Source organism: Hirundo rustica, chromosome 6, assembly GCF_015227805.2.
Source record: "Hirundo rustica isolate bHirRus1 chromosome 6, bHirRus1.pri.v3, whole genome shotgun sequence".
NCBI lineage: Eukaryota > Metazoa > Chordata > Aves > Passeriformes > Hirundinidae > Hirundo > Hirundo rustica.
In genome coordinates, this window is record NC_053455.1 from 34,049,354 (window position 1) to 34,073,005 (window position 23,652).

General features: G+C 39.9%; 1 protein-coding gene and 1 long non-coding RNA gene across 2 annotated transcripts in view; one reads left to right on the forward strand and one right to left on the reverse strand.

Moving 5' to 3' along the window:
* Positions 1-1,240, reverse strand: part of SPRED1 (sprouty related EVH1 domain containing 1) — a 60,964-nt gene extending 59,724 nt beyond the window's left edge. Inside the window, exon 1 of the mRNA XM_040067194.2 lies at positions 1,100-1,240. Coding sequence (XP_039923128.1) covers positions 1,100-1,128 — 29 coding nt within the window. The 5' untranslated portion in view covers positions 1,129-1,240. The remainder of the gene's footprint in view (positions 1-1,099) is intronic.
* LOC120754058 (uncharacterized) lies at positions 1,122-22,375 on the forward strand. Its single transcript, XR_005701315.2, has 3 exons — positions 1,122-1,261; positions 16,831-16,939; positions 18,118-22,375. It is a non-coding gene; the product is annotated as an uncharacterized LOC120754058 (long non-coding RNA).
* Positions 22,376-23,652: the final 1,277 nt, after the last annotated feature.

The window sequence follows — 23,652 nt, forward strand, 5'->3', positions numbered from 1 at the left end:
GGTTTGGGGAGCCCACGGGAAGGTGCGCAGGCTTCGCTCGGAAGAAGGCAGTGAAACGGGAAATCCGTCTTTCCTGCCGGAGGAGCCCCGTCCGCACCCTGTCTGTCAGCTCGGCTGCTCCCCGGCCGCTCACCGCTACCTACAGATACAATGGGCGCAGCGCTCCCTCCCCACCGCCATGGCCGCGGCCGTCATCGCATCATTCATAAAAATCAGCCCGAGCAAACACCGAGATCGCAAATCGTAACGCTACGGCTCGGAGACCGCAGCAATCAACTTTAAACTTCCCGATCACAAGAAAAGTTTCAAAATACTTTATATGCCTTTTTCAACGCTATAAAGAACTCGGATGTTTTCTGACAAATATTTATCGCCTCCGACCCAAATGTATTTCAAAGACAGACTACATGCAGGGCAATACAGCCGCACACACACAATCTCCTCTGGATTTCCTCCAAACCAGTCACAGTAAAAATATTAAGAGATCCTTGAACTACCCCCATCCTCTCTGAGGGGTTGGGAGGGGGAAGGGGGGAAAAGCTTCAAGTGCTCATTTACAAAATAAAATAAAAAAAAAATAAAAAAAAAAGGAAAAGAAAAGAAAAAAGACAAAAGAGAAAGAAAGGGAAAAAAGGGCTTTAGGGTAGGTTTAAGCTGTATTTACACTGACTGACTCATCCAATTAAAATTCAGGAGCAGTTTCCTGCAGGATGAAGCTCCCACACACTAGTTTCCATGTGAAATATCTACAAGTAATAGGATATTATCAGAGTACGTGCCGACACCTCTCTGGGCATTTCAGACCTATCCTCCCCCTCCAAGACACCATCGTTACCTGCACCGTTTTCTACCGGGCTTTAACTAAACCAAGCTTTTCTGGCCGGCGGCTCGTAGCCCTTCCGAACCAAGCTCCTTCACAAAGAGGGAGCTTTCTGGGCTTCCATATACGCGAGCAGAAATGCGCAGTCCGCGCAGGGGGAGGACAGCACACGTACGTGCGCGGGCAAAGGCCCCGCGGGGCGCGGAGCCGAAGGGACGCGTCGAGCCCCATCCCCGTTCCGATCCCGGGGCGGAGGGGAGGGGGAACACAGCCACTCACTCGTTAGAAGTCGCCGTCTCTTCGCTCATTTTCTCCTCACCACGATCCGACAGGCACACGGAGCAGCACCGACGCAGCCAGGGCGCAGCCAGAACTCACCAGAAACTTCACCATTGTTACCCCCCCCGGTCTGCCGCCCCCGGCCAGGGCACGGGCCGTGCGGTGAGTAAGGGAAGGGGGGGGAAGGAGTAGGAGGGCGGTCTTTATCCTGGAAAAGCGAAATCCTGTTGTCCGGCGGTGCAGCGTATTTCCACTGTCTTTGGAGACGATGATGATGGTGGTGATGGTGAAGGTGGTGGTGCAAACAGAAGCAAAAACCAAGTATCTTCTGCTACTGAGCTGCTCCCAGTTAGAGGGGGACAGAGTTGTGGAGACAAGGGAGCGTTCCCCACCGCAAAAAGCTGCACCGCACCGTCCTCCCGCTGCAGCTCATCTCCCGCTGCAGCCGCCTTCGTACTGTCCTCCTCCTCCTCCTCCTCCTCCTCCCGCTGCTGCTGCTCGGCCGCCTCCCTCCCTGCCCGCCCGCCTCCCGCGCACAGCCGGGGCAGGCGGCGGCAGAAATTCCTCCAGACACCGGAGCCGCCACAGGCCGGGGCAGGCGGGGAGGGAAGGGGAAAAGGCGGGCAGAGAGGCTCGGCGAAGATCTCCCACCCCCTCCAAAGCGACGCCGAGCACTGCGGAGGGAGGACGCGCCGGCCCCTAGGAGAAGGCTGGCGACGGGGGGAGGGAGGCGTTTTAAACCAGCCTGGGGGTGGGAAGGGGGGGGACGGCGGAGAGCGAGGATGCGTCACGGCTGTTTGTGTGAGGAGAGGCGCGGGGAGGGAGGGGGAGCGGAGCTGTCAGGGCGAGAGAGGAGCCCTCGGCTGCAGGATGAGGGGGAAAGGAGGGAGAAAGCCCGCGGGGAAGTTCAGCGGCGGCGCTTCCTCCCCGGCAGCAACTCCATTAGCGGCCGCTGCCGCCGCCCCGGCTCCTCGCGGCCGCCCCCGCCTCCTCCTCACAGGAAAACTGGGCGGAAGCGTTGACTTCAGGCTCCTTCCGCCGCCACAGCTTGATCCAAAATAACCGCGGGGGAAAGGGAGGCGGGAGAGGAGGGAAGAGCGAGGGGAGGAAAGTAATCCCCTTGACCCGCGCCCGCCACCGGACGGGCTCGCGCCGCCGCCCTCCCCGCGGCGCCCGGCGCTGCCCGACGCTCGAGTTTCCTGAAAGTAGTTCCCTCCCCCTGGCGCTGCCTCACGCGCTTCCCGGGGAGCCGTCGCCGCACACGCACGCACGGCGCCGCGGAGGGATACGCGGGCTGGCCGCTGCCGCGCTCCTTCCTGCTCCGAGGGCGCGGGGCCGCCGCTCCCGGGTCCCGCCGCGCCCGGCCGTCTCTGCTCGAAACGGGGCCGCGGGAGTGGCGGGAGGAAACGGGCCGCCGGTGGCGAGGGGTCCGGCTCGAACGGCTCGGGGCTAGCGCGGCTGAGCGCCGGAGTCTCCGCCTGCGGGCCGGGCTCCCACTCTTTCGCTACTTTTTTAAGCCGGAGTGAGCGCGGCCGCGAAAGTGCGGCTGTCTCTGGGGAGCGCTAGGGGCTCGGTGAAGCGGGACCCCCTGCCCCATACCTGCTCCGGGCGGCTCCTCCCGGAGCGCCCGCCCTCAGCCCCCGGGTCCCGCTGGGACGCGGCGTGGAGCGGCTGCATTGGCGAGACGGGGAGAATCAGGGCAGCCCGGGCTGCGCTGCTTCGAGCGCTGCCCTGCGAGGCTGTGCCGGGCTGCTCTCCGGAGACGTGGAAAAGCGGGGCCCTTTTCATAATTATTTCCGTGACTCCGTAACTGCGGCTCTAGGGGAGTGACTGCACGAGAGGGTTTGTGTAAGCTCGAGTTGTCCCTTTTTTCTAAATGCAGGCTGAAATGGAAGCATTTGTAGTTGATTTCGGTAAAGCAGTGAAATCGAGAAGCAGCAGCAACCAAATCCGTTTTCAGGAACTTGCATGGTAAATGTGATGTTTGATCTGATGAAAAAGGAGCAGGGCTGCAAACCTGGAGGACTCAAAAAATCATGAGTCAGACCATCAATTAGGTTATAATAAAAGATTATACTGTAGTTTTGTCTGTCGCTTGGATTTTTATTTCTTCCTTTGTCTTTGGATGCACGCTTGCCAACAGATAGGCTTCACTGTCCAAACTTCGTGGAGAACCCAAAACATAGTGGAGCTGCTTCTGTAAGACATCACTTTCCCAATGCACATTCCATTATCCCAGGCTTCCTGTGTTCTTCCTCACTTTTTTTGCAGCTGCTCTCTAAGAACCTTCTCTGTCAATTGTAATTCCATTTAATTTTTTCCTGGAACTGTTGAGATTTTTCTCCCAGCTCTGGTGGTACTATAGGAGTGGCAATGACCCGTTCTCTCTTTCTGTTTGAAAAAGATGGGGCAGGTTCCCCTGGCAATAATAATGTGTCTGATTCCCACACTACAGTTGGCTGACTTTTTCCCAAGGAAGGGAGAGACAGGAACATAGGAAAGTAGGAGAAGGAGTTTTTACCATTTCAAGGGAATCGGGAGTGCCTCACATCACTGAAGGCCAGACTATAAGCTTGCAGCGTTTGATGGAATGCTCAGAAGTAGGGCAGTATTTCATTTGTGAAGCGTATTTGTTAAGGAAATTGTTCCTTTTCACTAAGCATATACAATTTTATTCAGATTTTTATTTTGTGGAGCGGTTACTTAGAGCATTTTAAACAAAATCTATTTTTATCTTACCTAGAAGGCAAAGAAAGACTAGATAGTTTATGTTGCAGTATTCCTGTGGGTCAAAATTCCATGTTTCTATAAAAGGGTTCCACTCTAAACTTAATGGTACAATTACAGTAAACTGCTATCATACTTTCTTTGATAAAGACATGAACATGTTTCAAGCAGCACACGTCTCAAACCTGCAATATTAAAATTTGTTTCTTTATCTAGGAGGCTTTGGGGGAAAAATTCCAATTGTTTTATATATATATATATATTTTTTTTTTTTCAGAAGAATACATTCAAAAATGGAACAGTTATTCATGGCACAACCTCATCCAGATTCTTAAAACACATTGCAAACCCAATTTTATATAATTTTACAATTCACATGAAAAAGTGTTTAAAACTCAGCTGTGGGCACAATAAAATATTTTACTTAGCAGTAAGAATTCTTTCAGAGAACTTCCTGTCTTGTGACTGGCAAGATAATGTGACTTCCTGCTAATTTATTTCCCATTTTCTTTTGGCTTTAAAGTTGAAATATTTAACATTCTGTAAGTTGTAGTTTTGATTCTGTACAAGAATGCTCAAGGATAGTTCAGTTTGTCAGATGGTGGTATAGCTCTATTCACTGCATCTGACAAATGAGACAATGCCGATAAGATCATTAATCTAGGTGTGTGGCTTTTTACTCTAATTCCTTAAATATATTTAATGTAAAAAATATTTTCATTGTGGCAATTCAAAAAAATTAACCGGTTTTTAATATACCACAAATATTTTAAAATCATTTCAGTCTTTTTAATGTTTCCATGAGCATCTTTATTAAGAATAAAATGTGTATTCAGTTGTCAACTGAAAAATGTGAGACTCGTCCTGGGCTTCTACTTTTCTGTGTGGTGGTAGTAAGAGGAGAGAGACCCACTGCTTCTTCACCCGTGGTAGGCCCTTCGACTTCTGCAAACAGTCTCATGCAACAGTATGTGAAGCAGAGGTCTTGCAAGCATTTTCTCTCCCTTTACCTGAATATCCTGAAGAGGACAGAAAATCTGCTCTGATTTGTATCTCTGTTCTGAACTTCTGTTTGTGTTCCCCTGTCCAGGTTGGAAAGGTTGAGTACCTGGAGTACTGGTATTATTTTGCTGAGCAGCAGTTGGTTTCAGGGCTTTCCAGGTTTGATTCTTTTGAGCAGAATTAAGTGGACAGGTGCTTTCAATGCAAATGGTTTATTTTGGTAGTATGTGTGAGTCCTGCCTGTGTAAACCAGGCAGAAGCAAGTTAGGCATATGTGTCACTATTCAGACACCTCCGACAACTTACTACTTTGTGTCCCAACCACCACATGTTTTGGGGCCTTGTCTTTGTAAATTCTGTGCTTCTTTGCTTTCCGTTGTTAGAATCTGGACAATTTAAGTGTTCTGAGTTGAAATCTGGCCACCTTCTCTATGACTTGGAAAGCTTCTGTTATTCTATTCACTAGAGCTGCTGAAATGTGCTCACTTTTTGGTGTGGGTACAGAGATGACTCATTAGCTAGAGACAAGATATGCTCAGTATGGAATAGGGCAAGTGAGGTTAAAAATCATTATTTTTTACATTGCATTTGATGTTTTGCTATATCAAATGCCTCTTAAGTTGCACTTTACGAAAACTAATTTATATGTCAAGGCCATTGCTCTGCTATAACATTTTGGTAGCTGTGGAACTTTTGAACTGGGGAGGCAACCGTCAGGCAACCCTAAAGCAAAATGAAGGTAATGTATGTTATTAGGAAGCCATATAACATACAAGAAGAAATCTGTGCAAGTGTAGCGTGGCTGGACACTGGGCACCCACCAAAGCATCCCTGTCACTCCCCTCTGAAACTGGACTGGGGAGAGAAAACATAATGAAAGGCTTGTGGATTGAGATAAGGTCCAGCAGAGAGATCACTCACAAAATACCATCATGGGCAAAACATGTACAAGCAGGTACAAAACATATACATTTGGCTCAGTCTTCTTATTCACCATTCCTTGAAACAGTTCCACATGTGTCTGTGACACCTCTGATGAAAGAAATGGTCAGGAATGGCTATGGAGTATAGCAGGACTCTGAGTCTGTGGCAGAAGAATTATATATAGATGTATTATGTGGGTTAGGTTGCTAAATTCTGATCTGCATGGCATTCACATCTTAAAATCCATAATAGGATCAGTGGAAGTTAAGTAAAGCAATCCAGATTAGTCAGTCATTGCAGAATTTAAGTGACCAATTCATAGCTCTAAGTCCTAAGTATGAAAGTTTTGAACTCTACCTCCACAAAACACCACGATGCTTATGTTTGTATCCACATGCTAATGACACATTTACAAAAAATGAAGGTCAAACGGGTGTTCTGTGATTTTGAGGAAAATTTTTAGAGATCATTTGGGAATTTCTTCTGCAGTAGCTTTCATTCACAATCCTAGTGTGAGTTAAAACACTGGGTGGTCACTACACACATCTTAATAAGGATTTAGGTAAACTGAGCTAATTAAATCTATATTAGTATATCAGCAAAGTCAGATTTTGTTAAGTTTTAAGCAGGAATCCTATTACTGAACATGGGATAAAAAATTATTTGTTCTGCTTGATGCTACTGGCTCAGAAAATGTTTTCCAGCAAGATACAAAACAACGTTAGAGTCAAACCCCTATCAATTCTAATGTATTTGAGATGGATCTAACTCATCAGAATATTGAAGTTTCATAAATTTTTCCAGTTAATGATTTGCAATAACTTAGAACTAGCTGGATAGAAATTACTGCTACGTGATGGAGACCCAGGTGGGAGGATGGGGAACACATCTTGTGATGTTGATGTGGCAGATGTGGTTGACGTGCAGTGATCTGTTGCTCAGGATGTCTATTCTGTCCTTTTTGAGCATGCTCACAGGGTGCTTTGGGATTAGTACATGTTTGATTTTGGTGATATCTTACATGCTTTAGGGTAAGGCCAGTTAGACAGCATTGGTACTGAAACAATCAACATCACCTTCCTCCTACTCTGTTCCCTTACATATCTGGCACCTTAGGTGGCCCAAATATCTGTGTGTTGGGCAATGTACTTCACTGGGATGTTCACTTGGATTAAAACTAGCGTGGGAAAAACATCCTGATTAGTCTTTCAGTATTTCCAGCCAACCATGCGACTAGATGAACACACTCACCCAAGAATGGATAATGTGGAGTGTGGAGCAAGAAGATGGTGACAGTGCAAAACTGCTTTTTATGGAGGCAGTGGTGAGTTGTGCCAGCCTAAAGTGTGGCTTGGTACAAAATTTGGGTAAATCCAAGGAAGAAAACAGACTAAATACCCTGAAAAAGGCTGCAATCTCATCTGTTCATGGATGGTTGTGCTAAGAAGTAATTATTCTGTGAAAAACACGCAAAATCTTATTTAGAATATTGTTCTTAATTTAAGCTTTTTAATGTTTGGGGGGGCTTGTTGTTGTTGGGTTTTTTTGTTTGTTTGTTTTTATTATTTACTTTTTGACTTGTTATGATCAATAGTCACCTAGAAAATCAGTTCTTAGGATCCTCCAAAAGGAAAGCCCCAAATATATTCAGAAATTACAGTGATACCTGCTGGCCAGCAACTGGGGACAGTTTCATTGCAGTCATTTCAGCCCATATGAATCAGGAGCAGGAGACACATTTCTGTACCACATGCAGAAATGCGCTGTCTAGGGCAGACTGTGGCCTAATGCGCAGAACACAGAATGACCCATCAGCAGTCCTGGTTCTCCTCCCAGCCCCACATCCCTGTTTTGTGCAGTCTTTGGCAATTCATTTAAAATATTTCCAGGGTATGGTGTGATGGAACAAGAGCTTGCAATGTAGCTGAGGAGATTTCAGCTGAGATGCTGCGGTCAGTTTTATGCAGACTTTTAATGCATTTCAGGGCACAGATGGGTAAGTTTCAACTTAGCACTGCTGGGCGTTCAAGCAGACCTGGCTTTTTTTCATGAGCAAGGAGCATTTACACAACCGTTTAATATGTTTAGTCATGAGGAAGTAAGTTCCTACATCACTTGACTTCCATAGGAGGATAATTCTTATTCCACCCTGATTTCCCTCACTTCTAGAAATGAGCATGGAAATATCCACTCTATTTTTAAGGGTCCCTCAGATATGCAAACAGATACATAATTCTCTCAAGGTTTTCTGGTCCGATAGAAGCAGAAAGAAATCAGGAATGGATAAGCAAGGTCTGAATGGAGTGTTAACTCAAGTGCAAGTGAATGTTGCACATAGTCTTTGCTTTAGAAAATAGACTGTACCATAACAGGATAGCAAAGAGGAAACTTGCCTTCTACCACTTCAGGCGTTACTCCAGTTATTCCAATTTCTTCCACCATGCTCATTTTTGCCGTTTCATCAAAATAATTTAGTTTAAAATAATGTTAAACGCAGAGAATTTCTGCATTGTACTTGTCTATTTTCCTGCAAATGATCTTGTGCTGCAAACCAATGTGGTGACTACTCTGTATGCGCCATTATTTCTAGAAACCATACATTGTTGTGCTAAATTAACTAATGACATGATTATACCATCAAACAAATTCAATTTAATTATTATTTATGCATGCTGTCTCTTGGACAAAAGTTTCAACTTGGAGAAGTATAACAAAAATCTAAAATAGCAATATAAACTTATTTAAAAATCAAGCATCCTGTACAGATGAGTTTTTTAGTACTTATACTACGTTTCCATTCCTACTTTATTACTGCAACTTTCCTTTCTTCTTTACTATGGAGCAAATTCATCCTTTTATTTTAGAAAAAACCTCCATATTTCATCTAGAGTAGTGGAGATTATTAATATTATCTTAGAATTATAGTCTGCTTCAGACCTGGGCTATTTTTAATTCAGTTTGCAGAAGAGATTTTTTTTTTTTCCCCCAAGGACTTGAAGAAAAAAGTCCTGTTCCTTACTTCCCCGATACAAGCTCATAATGTGTAACCCTAAAAATTCACTTCTTCTAGTTATCAGCACTGGGATGTATTTCTGGTTAATGACTAGCTTATACCAGACACTCACCTGTTAGATGGCCAAACAAACCCTACTTAAGAGTACTTTCTGCATTGTAAAAGATGATCGGTCTGGCAAATTAGTATAATACTCTAGGGTCTCTCAGATCCTCAATTGCTCTGATGTCTCTCAGCTGAGAAATAAAACAAGGTCTTGATTAGCAGTGTTTATTAAAAGCCCTGTGGCACTTTTTGCCCAAGCTGACTATAGATGGGTAATCACATCAATGGTTACATAACGAAGATAAACATTTCACGGCATTATAAACTCTCCTGCTGTGAAGCACAAGCCACCCACCAACTGCCTCATTTTAGGAAGAACCCTCTCTATTACATAAGTGTTCACTATGGGGGTTTCTTGCACCTGCCTCTGAAGCATCTGGTACTTGTCACCTTCAAAAACAGGATTCAAGACTCGATGGACAACTAATCTGAGCCAATCTGGCAATTTTTATGTAACCAAAGGCTCTTTGTAACAGGGGGACATGTCATAGTTCTCACTGAGGTATCTCCTGAGTTCCCAGGACTATTTGAAATGTGAATTGTATGTTACTCCTTAAAAGTTCATTTTTAGGCTGCTGGATACAAGGTAATATTACAGGGATTGCTGTACAAATGTGAGAGTGGGACTGTATTCATATGTGTGATTGTGGGTGACTTTTAAGTACATTTCTGTTCATGAAGAAGCAATGAATTGCTAGCAGAGAAAGTGGGAGTACTATTACATAAGTTGGAGCTATTCAGGATATCTTTAACTCGTTCTCATATGCTTGTGCATTTTTCCTCTCCTTGCAGAAAGCGCAGAACAGGTGTAACGACCTAACATTGTCTGTATCTCGCCCTAGATTCAACTCCTCCCTGCAGTGTTAGCGTGGATTCCTGATTGCTCTCACAAGCAGATCACAAAAATGTTACCAAAATGCTTGTGAAAGAATTCACACAATTAATTTGTACCAAGGGACTTTATTATTTTTAAGAGGAAAAATTTTAGATACCTTCGAATGAAGTAACATTTTTGATTTCAAAGCAATCTGCAAATTGCAAATAGGAGACATTATTTTTTCAAGAAGATATATGGGGCTCTGGGATGTACGTGGTAATAATAAAATCAACTGATTTTATTTTTAGGCCATATTTAAATCTCATAGATGTTTCTAAGAGTTAAGCTCATGCATACAGTAAATTACATTCTTGACCTCTTTGTGGCTTCAGGATAGTGTAACTTGCAGCCTGTATTAAAAGACGTGTAAGCATTTCCTAAACAATAGTCTTGTAGTGCACAGCAACAGTGAAACATTTTATTGTGAGGTATTAACAAAACTGTATCTAATTGAGACATAATACTATTTAAATTAAGAAAAAAAAAATGGCAGCATTAGATGCTGTATATATGTTCTTTGGTAATGATCTTTAATATCTTAAACATCAGTTTAATCTGAAACTCTCCAACCAATAGACTTCTTGAAAAGCTCTCCAAACATTTTCGTCCATTGCTGTGGATTCCAAATGTATTGGCTCTTTGTCTTTTTCTTGGTTGCACTGATTGCAACTGTCACTGAGTCACACAGCTCGCTTTGGGCCTGCAGCCAAGTTGATTACAACAACAACTTGTGAACCATGAAAAGGTAGTCTTGGATCTCAGAGAGAGCTGAGTTATAAAGAAAAAGGACACACTTAATCCTTCTGAAAAAAGACTGGACTCAGTAAATACTTTTGCATTGTCCTCTCTGCTTTCTCAAGAATAATTTAGTTATCAATGGTAAAATTAATTCTTTTGAGACATCACAATCAGCTACAAATGGAAAAGATGTTGGTCTGTCAGATGTTAAGGCAGTACCTGTTAGCAGACAGATCACAGACATACAAGTTTAGGGACAAATGTGCCAGAAGAATTTATTAGTCCTTTCCAGTGTATTTCAGTGTTACATGGGCATGTCAGTAAAATCCCTGCTCGCCAGCTCTCTAGGAATATTTGATATCTCCAGGGTTTAAACAATGAAATGAACAAAATTCTTTTTATAGTAACATTTTATACAATGGGTGGTAAACATACCAAGTAGGAAGGAATTTAACTCTTTGGGAATCCCTAGAAAACACTGTATTTAAAATAATATCACAACCTTTTTGAATGGCTGAATCCCCATCTTACACAGCACAGCATGGCACACATAAATAATTTGGGCAAAAATAGTTGACTCCCAATTTTTCAACCCATATATTTTATTTGATTAGTTTGGTGGGTTTGGGTATATACATAAAGGAATAAAGGGTTCGGTTACTCTGCTGAAACCTCAATTCAGAAATGAAGTTGTGCATAGACAGCTGAGAGAATTCTATAAAGTAATAAGGACAAAAAAGCCATTAACTTATGTGGCTCTGCTCACATGGGCACCTATGTTAGATAATTTCTCTGTTATATTGACCTGTTTGGGTTAGAGCAAACTTCTGTGTTAGGACAACTCAATGTGTTTTTCCTCCATACTTAGTGGGAAGCTGGTCTCTCTCTTCATTCCCTAATTAAGACAAAACATTTTAATATTCAGCTTAAATCTGTTCATTCAGTCTATTCAGATTATACCCATGTGTTCTTATGACAACACTGTCTGCTACCTTAAATAGTTATTTCCCCCCTTGATATATTTAGTCCGTCGTGACATCTCCATACTCTAGATGAACCAGACCAGTTCTTCATTTTCTTCTCATATGCCTGGCTCTCCATTTCCAAGACCAGCTGAATAGCCCATCTCTGCAACTACTTTCGGTTGAATTAATACTTCTTGAATATGAAACACAGTAATTGTGCCGGACAGTTCATATGAGTTATTGCCAGGGTTCTGCACTAATGGTATTAATCCTTCCCTATCCCTGAAATAGCCTATGAATGTATTTATCTTCTTCTTTGGCTCTAGCAGATTGGTAGCTCAAATAATTTTGTAATAGTTTTGTATTATATGTATATTATGTATTATACAGTATGTATATATATACACTGTAATATATAGGATTTGTATTTTGTATCAAGCAATTTGATCATAGTTTCATATCCAGTTGATGTTTACATGGTTCTTCTCCTTCTGGGCCTCCTCTAGCTGACAAGCTTGTATTTTACAGTAAAACTTCTGTTCTTAATTTCAAAATGCTTGATTTTAGTGTTTGAATTTAATTTCTACAACTCCAGTCCTCAAAGTTACCCAGTTTTTCCGGTGTGATATCTCCCTTTGTTGCCATTATTTTGCTTTGTCAGTCCATCTAATAACCACATCTGTTTTCAGTGACATCTACATCCATCCAGATGCAAATAGGACTAATCCAAGAGCAGTGCTTTAGGAACTCTACTTGCTGCCTTTTTGCAGCTTGCTGATTTCCTTTCAACAATTGATGAGAAACATCTGCACTTTGTAGGATGGCATGGAGACTACTGCTCCTGCATATATTTTTAAATGACATTTGAAGAGGCATTTTGCAAACAGAAGAAGCAGAGACAGGATAACTGTTTGTTGTGTTTTTTTTTTTTTTCCCCCCCAAAGATATTAGAATTATCATTCAAGGCCTTAAAGCTATTTTTGTCCATCAAATTTCCCCCTGCTACCTTAGTCTGCTAACATTTGCAGGCAGTTCACTAGTTTATATGAGAGCATTTTAACAACTTCAGAACAATTAAGGGCAAATAAATAAACAGTATTAATATTCAGCTTAAGTATAAAGAAGTGTGATCTGATTTTGATGCCTCATCTGATTTAGAATTCTGATTAGAAGGCATCAGAAAAGCTTCAGCATGTCTGCCCTTTCATCCAAATTTGATTAAAAAACTGTGGAAGTAAGACTAAAAGCCTTTGTGAGAAAGAAGGTTGTCAGGTTTATTCAGATCCAGAAATTCAAGTGTGTCTTGGAACAGTAAGGCAGAAACCATACTTAAGTTTCAGTTTAATCTGCAAATCACAAAGCTACATCAGAACTAGAAACAATTTATATAATTCTTTACAGTTTCATTATACAAAGCAAGACATAAAGAGTAACAATCCCTATCTGCTTTCTCTCATTCCTTAGGTTGTAAACTGTTTGAGGTAGGGCTTGTTTTAAGATTATTCTGTTTCCATAGTGCTTAGAAAAATGGGCTCTTTTTCTTAGTTGGCACTATTGTAGGAAACACCATTTCTGAAGTATGGACAAAAACTGCCCTGTTGTCAATGAATCATGGATAATAGTAATGCTTTACATATTTCCTCTTAGCCTCCACATTCTGTAAGGATTAAAAAAATCTCCCACTGTAAATAACAAAGTACATGCATTTGCTGTACAAAGAAGTGTTCAGTTAATTTAATGACTAAATCCAATTCACAAATACATGAAAAAAATTAGTTAGGTTTTAGAAACTATTTTTAATTATTTCCATTGTACACACCAGCTGCAACATATATGATATGACATTCCTACATCTCTGATCTTTCATGAGAAGGGAATTTTAAACCCAATTCTTGATTTTCTGAGATTGATTAAAATGCTTCAGCACAGCTGAATTGTGCAGGTGTAAATTGTCTGTGTGTGGGAGGAAGAGACAGAATTGCTTCTCTTCAGCCTGATCTGACTTACACTACAGCAAACAGCCTTTTCTCCTTTACGAAATGTGTGGTAGTTAAGAAGCATCCTGCTCCTCTTGTGATCTGGTGTACTGACAAGAGTGTTTCCAGTTATTCATTCTAGATGGAAATGCAGACAAGTACAATGAAGAACACATGGCTGGAAATGTGCTCTGGGTTTTTGCTTGAATTCTTCCATTGCTAAATCAATCTTCTAAATGCTTGTGAATCAATCTTCTAAACCTTTGTTTTTAAAATGTCTTTCATACACACGCGCACACACACACACACACTCATTCACGGGCACACATGCATGTAGCCATGCACACATACGCATCCATGATTATGTACACATGTCTCGTACATGAATCACAATGGGTCAGGTTGGAAGGGACCACAGAGGGTCATCTGGTCCAACCTCTGTCATCCTAGAGCACACGGCACAGGATTGTGTCCAGACAGTTACTGAGTATTTCCAGTGAGAGAGACTCCTGTTCCAGTGCTCGGTCACTCGGTAAAGAAGTTCTTCCTCATATTCAAGTGGAACTTCCTGTGCATCAGTTTCTGCCCATTGCCTCTTGTCCTATTGTTTGGTACCACTCAGAAGAGTCTGGTTCCATCCTCCTGACCACCTCCCTTCAGACAATGTCACTTCTCAGTTGTCTCTGCTTGAGGCTGAACAGGCCCATCTCCATCAGCCTGCCCTCAGAAGACAATGCTCCAGCTGTTTCTGAAAATTTATCTTTCAGTTGTTCTTGAAAAATTAAGCATTTCAAAATTAATAAACATTTTCAGCTATTTTTCTTCTGTGACATTATACCTGTTTGGTAGGCTCTGATGCTGCTGGTGTCAGTGTCTATGGTTCTCAAAATCTGGGCTTCTTTGCACTGGCCATTGAATGAGCATGTAGAGAATAATCCAATAAGGAGCGGAAGTCTAATCCTGTTTAAAGACAGAAATGGGAGACACCTACAACAATTTTTTGTCCGTTGCCTGGAATTGGCTAGGGAGACTAGATTGTGAGTGAGGCACCTAGATCATCAGAGGCCCAAGGATATGTGTTGTATATTATTTTCCTGCTATGATGAGCCCAAGGTTGTACTGAGTCCCTGTGGTAAGAGCATGGATTGATTCTAGATCTCTTGATTTCACTCTAATATGTTAACCACACATTATTCTCCTACTGTTACTAGAAAATGTGTACCTGAAAATGCTGTGTATCTGAGATTGCTGGGAACTGTTATTTAGCTTGACTGGCTATGCATCAATTTAGAACAGTAAGAGTGGGCATGCTAAATGTGGACTGGTAAAGCATTTTGGGAAATTAAGAAATTAAACCTCAAGAGAACATCAAAGAATGAAACTTTTTGGAAGTCAATGGAGAAAGCAGCTGACTGATATATATTGTATACAGAAATCCACCTAGTGTGCAAAAGCAAATGTTAATGTAAAAACAAATAGCTTTTTTTCCCCAGTAATTTGACTAGAAATGTGCTGTGCTCAGGGCACAGACTCCTGGTGCACTGCAAAAGGCCATCCAGTGAAAAATACACTTTGAGCATGTTCTTTGGACTATTGTCTTTTAGATTACCATCAAAGAAGTCTTGAGATACCATTTCTTTGCTGATATGCCCTCCTGAATCAACATAGTAATTACCTTTGATAAAATAAAAATACCACCTGAGAAGCACTCTTATAACCGCTGCTCAAAACAGATAAAGAAAATAAGTTTATCTGCAAGAATGAGGAGTCAAGCAAAACAGTAGTCCAGCACATTTGTCTATTTTTTTGTCCCTGATCTCCTGAAACCATCAGAAAAAGTTTGCTTCACAATATTAATGATCTGATAGGATAAATGATTTTTGTTAAAGTTTCTAAAAGTGCAGGAATAGACAAAATGAGACAAAGACATAACAGAATCCAGGAGAATAATTTTTCTTGATCTGGTGCTAAGTTTCTTAGTAGTTACAAACTTTCAAAATCAGCTGCTGAATTTTGAGGTGGAGAACTTGATTACAACACATAGCAGTAAGCTTTTTCTGGCTTTTATTACTTTAGCATTTATGTAGATGACATTGACTGTAGCAGTTAACTTGGACTTTCAGGCAGTCTTTGTTTATGGCCTATTGTTCCTGTATATATTTTCAAGTTCTATGCTATATGAATCTTACTGTTAGGAATTTTCCATGCTTCACTGTATTACTGTCTAAGAAATATTACAAAATTCCAAATGTGCATATGTTTACATATACATTTTCAGTTTTTCTTTTAAAAAATGCTTATAGAAGGCTTGGGATCAAATTTCTGCCTGGTGTGAGAATGTAAAATTATATTATTGAGAAACATAAGCTTATGGCAGCCATAAATATATGAAATGTAAAGAAATCATGTTATTCTAGATTACAGGAAATAATCTCTTTGATATCTGCCAGCCCAGCAGCGCAAGGGATGTCTCCAAAGGAAGGACACTGGGAATATATGGTTTTGCAATAATTTGCTAAGAAACACTCTTTAGATATCATGATTTAGGTACAAGGTAGCCCTGAAGCAGTCTGACCTTGGGACTAACAACTTTAGAACTTTGAGAATGCAAAAGGAGCTGCCTCTTGCCACTACTAATCTTCTGAACATTTCAGCTAATTCAGCTGGATTCACCTAGATCAGAGTGTCTATCCTTTAATCTTTCCACATCACATTTTCCTTTCTTCAACAGTGTCAATGCTTTTATTTGATTTTCCATTAGAGTTGTAATCAATGGCTTTCAAGATTGGTGAGTGGCTGACATTTGCTTTGGGATTACCTCAAACTGTGAGACCATTACTATCTCCTATGTTGGCCATGAGTATATTTCACTGATCATGTATGCTGGCTACTGTATAGTGATTGCTTCTATTAAATGAAACACATGGAGAAACGTTGCCAGCATCTTAATGAATCTTCTGAGAATGATTCTCTTGTGGTTCAGCTGTCTTGCTGAAGCTCCCAGATCTTTCATTTTCAAATCTACCACTTACATTTCCATAGACTTTTATAATTAGCTCACAGATAAGGTAAAGAAATTTGAGGCCCAAGATTTGGCACATACTCTTGCTTTCCAAATAACACAAAGATTCCTCAAACACTGTAGACCACAGAAAATTTATTATGTGAGTCAAGCCATTTTAAATGAAAAAAGGTCAGATTTAAAAAAAAAAATCTGTTGTACAATTATGTATATTTATGTTTCAAATGTTCTCATGAGATTCAGAAACACAGAATAAATGCTGCTCTCAAATTACTCACAAGATTGCTATAGAAGTCATCCTGCTATTCTTAGAAACAGTTCTGAGAACATTACTTTTGCTACACCATCACAAATTAATCCTACTTCATCTCAAAACCCACAGGCCTTTCTGTGCCACCTTCAGATGGATCAGGATACCCCATTCCATCATTTTGGATGAATCACTGGATCTTTCCAAGCAAGATTGTTACTAACTCATAACTACCACCCAGGTAAAAAAAAATGGTGCTCTCTCCTCTTACTGCTGAGTGAATAATAACCAGCTGGAAAAAGCAGTAGCAGGTATCAGGCAATACACAAAAGACTAGAAAGTCAATATTAATCAGCCAATGTGATGAAGAACAGAGCTGGAGTATTTTCCTCTAGCTTCAAATAATTCTATTTATCTTTAACATTACATAGGAGTCTCTTTACATAAATCACAGTTCTCAGGCTGCACCTCACAAAATATGATCAGCATTTAAAATAAAATCCCTTTCAGTCTGACTGCAAATAATATTTTAAAGAGAGATCCCGTATGGAGGATCAGACTAATTCTACTCCTATTTGTATCTATTTGAAAGCTTTATTTTTAGATTTTAAAACTGTCCCTGATTTGGCTTCACACTTTCTGATTTAGTGTTCTCTTTTGCCATTCATTTCCCAGTTTTAGCTATTTCTCTCCCTTCTTTTTCTGCCCTTTTCTTCTGTGACTCATTCTTCTATGTATACTACACATCCTGTTTCCCAAATGCATGTGTCTGGTAACTCTTAGATGGAAACTAGAACTGGTGAAAATTGCAGTAATGCACCTGAAAAAGCTACAAAATATTAAGATTTTCTTAATGGTATCACTGAAAATTTCATTTTCTACTTTCAATAGACTTCCTCTGCAATATATTAGTGATCTAGTATATTTAGCATGATATATGAATCTCTCAGGTTTTGTGATGCAAAAATACATGAGTGAACAAGCCTTAAGGATCAGGAAGAGGAATTATATCTTCACAGAGAACAGAAATGTCCACTAAGACTGGCAGGTTCACTAATGACCCATTGGACTATCTGTATGAGAAAGCCTTCCCTAGTAAAACCATGCAATCATATGGCACAGAATATTCCTATGAGGCATCTGCTTGGGGTTTATTTTACCACTTCCATGTTGTGCTATTTTGGCATGACCATCATTAGGCTTTTGAGGTCTGAAACAAACCTACAATAAAACGCTATTTTTTCAGTGTAGTTATAAAACATTCACAGCATGAAATCCATCACTGCCTCCTCATACACCACAAGTTAGGAAATTATGTGGGATCACATTAGCCTGTTGCTATTTTCTTAATGCAATTTGCTTTTTCCAGCTTTTTTAAAACCTTATTTTATTTTTTCTATTAATTTTTTTTATTTGCAGTCCTTGTATTTTCAAGAGAGGAGGGTGAGCTACTGGAAGCTAACACACAAAGAACTCTTCAAGATATATGAAGATAAGGCAAAAAAGAGAAAAGTCTGAGGAGAAAAGTGTTACATACTTTGGGAAGACAGTGGAGAAACCCACAGATAAAATGCAGCTTGTGCCCATCCTTCTTACTCTCATTTGAGAGAGATGCAGTATTAGATGCTATCTGACAATAGAAAACACACGAACGCAAATCTACATATGCAACTAATTTAATCAAAGGGATGGGAGGAGTGACTAGAACAGATCGAACGCCAAAACCAGACTTGGCCACAAGAAAAAGTGGAACTGGGAATGGAGTGGGTAAAAAATTTAGTCCATATGGTTTCATTATTGATGTTCAATATCTTGATCATGTGCTAAACACAGGGAGATGCAACTTGAACTATGTTGTCCTAGCTGAACCTTTTGATGGCTTCTTTCCCCATATTTTTCTTTAAAGAATGATAAATTACCAAGGGCAACTGTATAACAACATTTCCTTATTATTCAAGTAGATGCTGTACTTCCCATCACCTCCAAATGTAGCTTGATATAGAGTCCATGAAGAGAAGGACAAGAAAGCATGGGGTATTTCTTACCATGCAGTAAGATTGGCTGGTGGCCTGTGCCATCCAGGGGAAGGCTTTAAGCAACATCATTTTTCTTTTGATCATGAAAAAGCTTCAGTAGTAAAACCACATTGTTGGTGCAAGTGTCCTTGGACTGGGGAAAGCTTCCTGCTGATAGGACACATGCACGAGACTGTGCTGAGCTTGTCCAGGGAAAGTAGTAGGAATTGCCACGTTTAGGGAACTGGACCAGGCAAGTTCTAGGAAATGGACCTTGCAATTTTCCTCCTGACCAGAAGTGTTTTCTATATCCCCAGATTCTCTTGGATTATAAAATAAGTACATTGGAAGACAGGGACAGACCCTTTGTTGCAGTTCCTCTGGGATCAGGAAAGAAAAATGAGCAGGAAGTACAAAACAACCTAGAATTCATGTTTTTAGCATTCAGATAGTGCTTAAACAGTTAATACAATTGCCATTAGTTCTCATGAGCTAGAATTTCAGGTTGGGAGTCATGCAGCACAGCAACTGTCTTTTTGTTGGGATTCAATTTGGCGCGGGACTGCGGGACACAGGATGGAGGGGCCATGGGAACTGACTGGCAGGTACTACAGCACAGGTGTACAGTGAACAGCACAGAGCTCATTCTCCAGGTTGTCTCATTATTATTCTAGTACTTTATCACAGTGGGATGTGTTTTTTCCCCACTATGAGAAATAAATTTAAGTCACAGTACTCTTATTACTCAAGTGGGATGAGGCATACATGTTTAATATCAGTGCCGGCAATTTGGAAAGCATTGTAGATTGTGTTTCCTGCTGTGTTCAGAATTCTCATCCATTCAATAAAACAGTTTCTACCCCTGTCCAATCCCCCAGGCAATCACAATTGCCAATTTACCAGAAAAAATACTCCAGATCTTTTGAGCATCTTCCTCTCAGAAAAGGCGTATCAGATTTAGTGCCAAGCTTCTGCTTGATCCAGTCACACATTTTGATCGAACTTTCAGAATTGAGTAAAGCATTAAGTACACTTCTTCCAGTATTCATTTTTTAGTGAATTATTCAGTAAGTCTAAAGCAGTAATTGGCTTCTGTATCTTATGAAAGATAACCTCCTCCTCTGCTGAACCACAAGTATGAATATTGAAGGAGCCATCTAATTCAGACTCAGGCGGACATGATTGTTTTACAAGTTTGTTTTATTTTTTTCAGGTGGACCAATAGCTAACATCTCCTCTTATAGGCAAGAACATTTTAATCTGCAAAAGGATTACACCTCTGATTGATGTTTACATGAGTTTTACCAGCAAATTTAACAAGATCAAGATTAGGTCTCAAACAAACCATGTAAAATCTAAGCAAATGCATTTTTACTACCCAGATTTTTATCACATTTGTGTTATTGGTTGCAAATAAGTTCAAGTCAATGAAAGAGCTAGTATCTGTCATTTAGCTCTCTAAGTAAGGTGCTTGTATATAAGCTGCAATTTGCACTGCCTTCAGTTAAATCTATGAGTAGCTCTCATCAGTGTGGAGCTATACTGTGCTCTGGAGTGGTCTAATCAATTGCCAATTTTAATTTCCAAATCAAAACTGTTTATTAGACATTCAAGAGTAAATCTATATGCATGCAAAAGACTGATTTTTAAAGGAACTCTAATGAATTAGAAATAACTCTGCTTATTAGGAAGGAAAATAAACAAGCCCCCCAAACTTGAAGTAAAAGGTACATTCCCAGACAGAAATTACTCTAAGTTTGGAGAGAAATTTAAATATTGCCTATAATTTAATGCAAAGTGGTTAAAGTATTATCATTATAGTTCCAAATGTTTGCCCTATCTCTGCATGACTGTAATGACAGTCAGGTCGCAACTGATCAGAATAATTAAATTGTATGGTGATAATACAGTAAATAAACATTACCAGCAGAATCATATAATTTCTTTCATTAACTCTGTGCAGCATATTCTCTGGCAGAATATAAGAATGTCAACAAAATGCATAACACAACACATTATTGTGCAAATATTACACATGTAAATGAACTGAAACCCTTTCATTTAATTAACAATTATCTTGCTGTATAAAAGACTTTAAATATATTTGAGTATATTAAAATATACAGTAAATATTTCCTAAATTTTAAATCCACATTTTATTCAGCAGGCAGGGAACAACCCTGTGTGTCATATTATTATCCTGGCACTTCTGCCTCCTAGCAAAGATCAGCAAGATTGGTTGTACTGATAAGACTGAACGGTTACGAATTTAGAAAGCCCTTTGTGGATTGGATATTTATGTGTACTTTCCAGTTTTCATCTTAATGTATGTGTGTCTTTCTGTACACACATATGCACATACAGAATAGAAGATGGAGAAGAATGTTGTAAGGTAATTTGTAAATGAGTAACTTGATAGGATGCTTGCATACAAAGAGAATGCTACCTACATTAAGTGCTAGGCAACAGCTGCCCCTATATGTATCTGTAGGTGGATCTACGGCTTTGCCATAATGGAGGAGGCTGTGGTGACTGTGGTTTTTACAATGAGGATAGCAATGTTCAAATAAGCCCCCTTAAGGTAGATTTGGGCAAGCTCATTAAAGGAGTTTTTGTGCTGTAACACAGTTAATAAGTGTTTCAAGTAGAGCTTAGTTTTGCTTAAAGAATGGAAAATAGATTAACTCATTTTATTAATGAATAAAAACAATTTTGGGGCTGGTAATATATCAAAAAGCTCCCAAATCCATTTTAGAGTTTCATAGTACAGTCATATCTTATATCTTAACACAAATATATTATGACCTAATGCCTGACCAGTTCTGTATTTCTAAAATGGAGCTTTACGATCACATAGCACCTCAAGAAAAGATGTGCATAGAGAAAAGTTTTTCTTACTCTGATGTGTGTTAGTCTCCCCCTTATCACTCTTCTTTCCTAAAGAGCAGCATTGAGATGCTTATTTGTTATCACTTCTCTTAACATGATTTTAAAGTGTTCAAGATATACATCCTACAGAAGCTGCTGCTGCTAACAGGCTTAGCTCTAAATGAAAAGTTGAATCAGTAATTTTCTCCAACAAAAATCAGAGAACCAAGCTAAGTTTTGGTAGTAGTTTAATCACCGTAACCTATGGACATCCATGCTGCTGTAACTCAGTACAGGTTAGTTTTTGTTCAGTAATCCAATTTTTGTCAGGTCTGAGATCACAGGTATCGTTGGTGCTCAGAAAGTGGTGTTCTGCACATGAAGGAAATAATAACACATACCACTATTGCTATCACTACTACTGAAATACACAAATGTAAAACATACATTTATGAAAAAAGATTTCCAGCACTCAGAATTGTTCCAGAGATGAATGGAATTACAAGTCTGGAAAGACTGGAAGTTTCAATCCAGCCAATCTGGTCTCAACACCTTCCTTTGTGTTTTTCTTGCTGACTTTCAGATACTTTAAAATTATTTTCTTCTCAGTCCTGGCTGTTTTGATGATGATGAACAGTGAACTTAGTATCTTATAATGCTCTTTCTGTACTCCTGAACCCACATTATTATCAGTATTTCATGCTAGGGTTGTAAGATTTCACTTAGAATATTTGTATGCTATCTTGGGGGTTTTATGCAAAATGAATAGTGGAGATAGAAATTACTTTTAATAATGAAACTTTTATGAAGATCCTTTAATACTGGAAAACATGATTTAATTCTTCCTATTTTACAAGTAAATTTTAAAAAAAGGAACTAAGTTCTGACTTATGTAAGGGCTACCAGAAGCACTTATAACTCAGATATTATACTACTAACACAAAATTAATGAAGTGAACATGTTTAAATTTTTTTCTAAACAAGCTCTTTAAGTGATTTAAAATAAGTTTCTTTTTTTTTTTTTTTTAATAAACATACGATTATTTCTAAACCCTAATAACAGAATCTTTGGCCCAAAGCAACATGATAAGAAACTAAGCTGCAAAATAAATGACAGTATAACCACTTTTTTGTATGTGTGAATTTGTACTTTTTTATTCCATAGAGCATGCCATATAACCAGAATATTTTGTGCCCTGGATTTTCTTCTTCAAGTTCTGCTTGCCACTGCTCTTTATAGTAAGTAATATTTGTACTGGAACTAACTGGGTGCAGAGGCTGTAAAGTACTCTCCACATTTAGGAGCATTTTATACCCAGTTTAGGCTGCATTTGTGCAATTGTTATGCAAGAATGAGTGAAGCCCTTCAACTGTAAAAATGGATGATTCAGCAAACTATGGCTTATATGAGTCACACATACTTTGCTGAGCAGATTTTTGATCTTAACAACTGTCTACACCATCTGAGAAAGCATTCTGAAGAAAAGTAGTAAGTGAAGTAACTCTGACCCCTTGCATCCCTACTTTGTAGGCAAAACCGACATATTATCTATAGTCAGCTTGTTAGATTTAGCTGGCAGTTTATAAACTGGACATGTTTAAATTCAGGTGTGTTTGGCTACAACAAAAAACAGGCTTTCAGATTTGTTGTCCACATACATAAGCCCAGCACTGGCAAATACATCTGCGGTGCAGAATGATTTTATTTAGCAAATTACTAATTTATTGTTGGGACAACCAGCCAATTTCAGCAGTTAGGCTGGTGACCTAACCTTTGCATAGAATCCCAGGTGAAGGACTTGTTTTGCATCTCATACATGAAAGCATGGAAGGACAGGAAAGCCGAAAGAAAACGTTCAGAGATTGCTTTGAATGCTTTTTAAGGGCCAGATTTAACTCTTTAGTTGCAGAAAAGCATTCTATGGTTGTCACATTTATAAAATGCTTTTTTGGAATGACCTCTGTGCAAATTAAACTCCCAAATGAATTGTATCCCTATGAGCAAAACTCATCATAACTCAAATTATGGTCTTTTTTTTTTTTTTTTCCCCCCTCAAATAGCAGTTTTCTA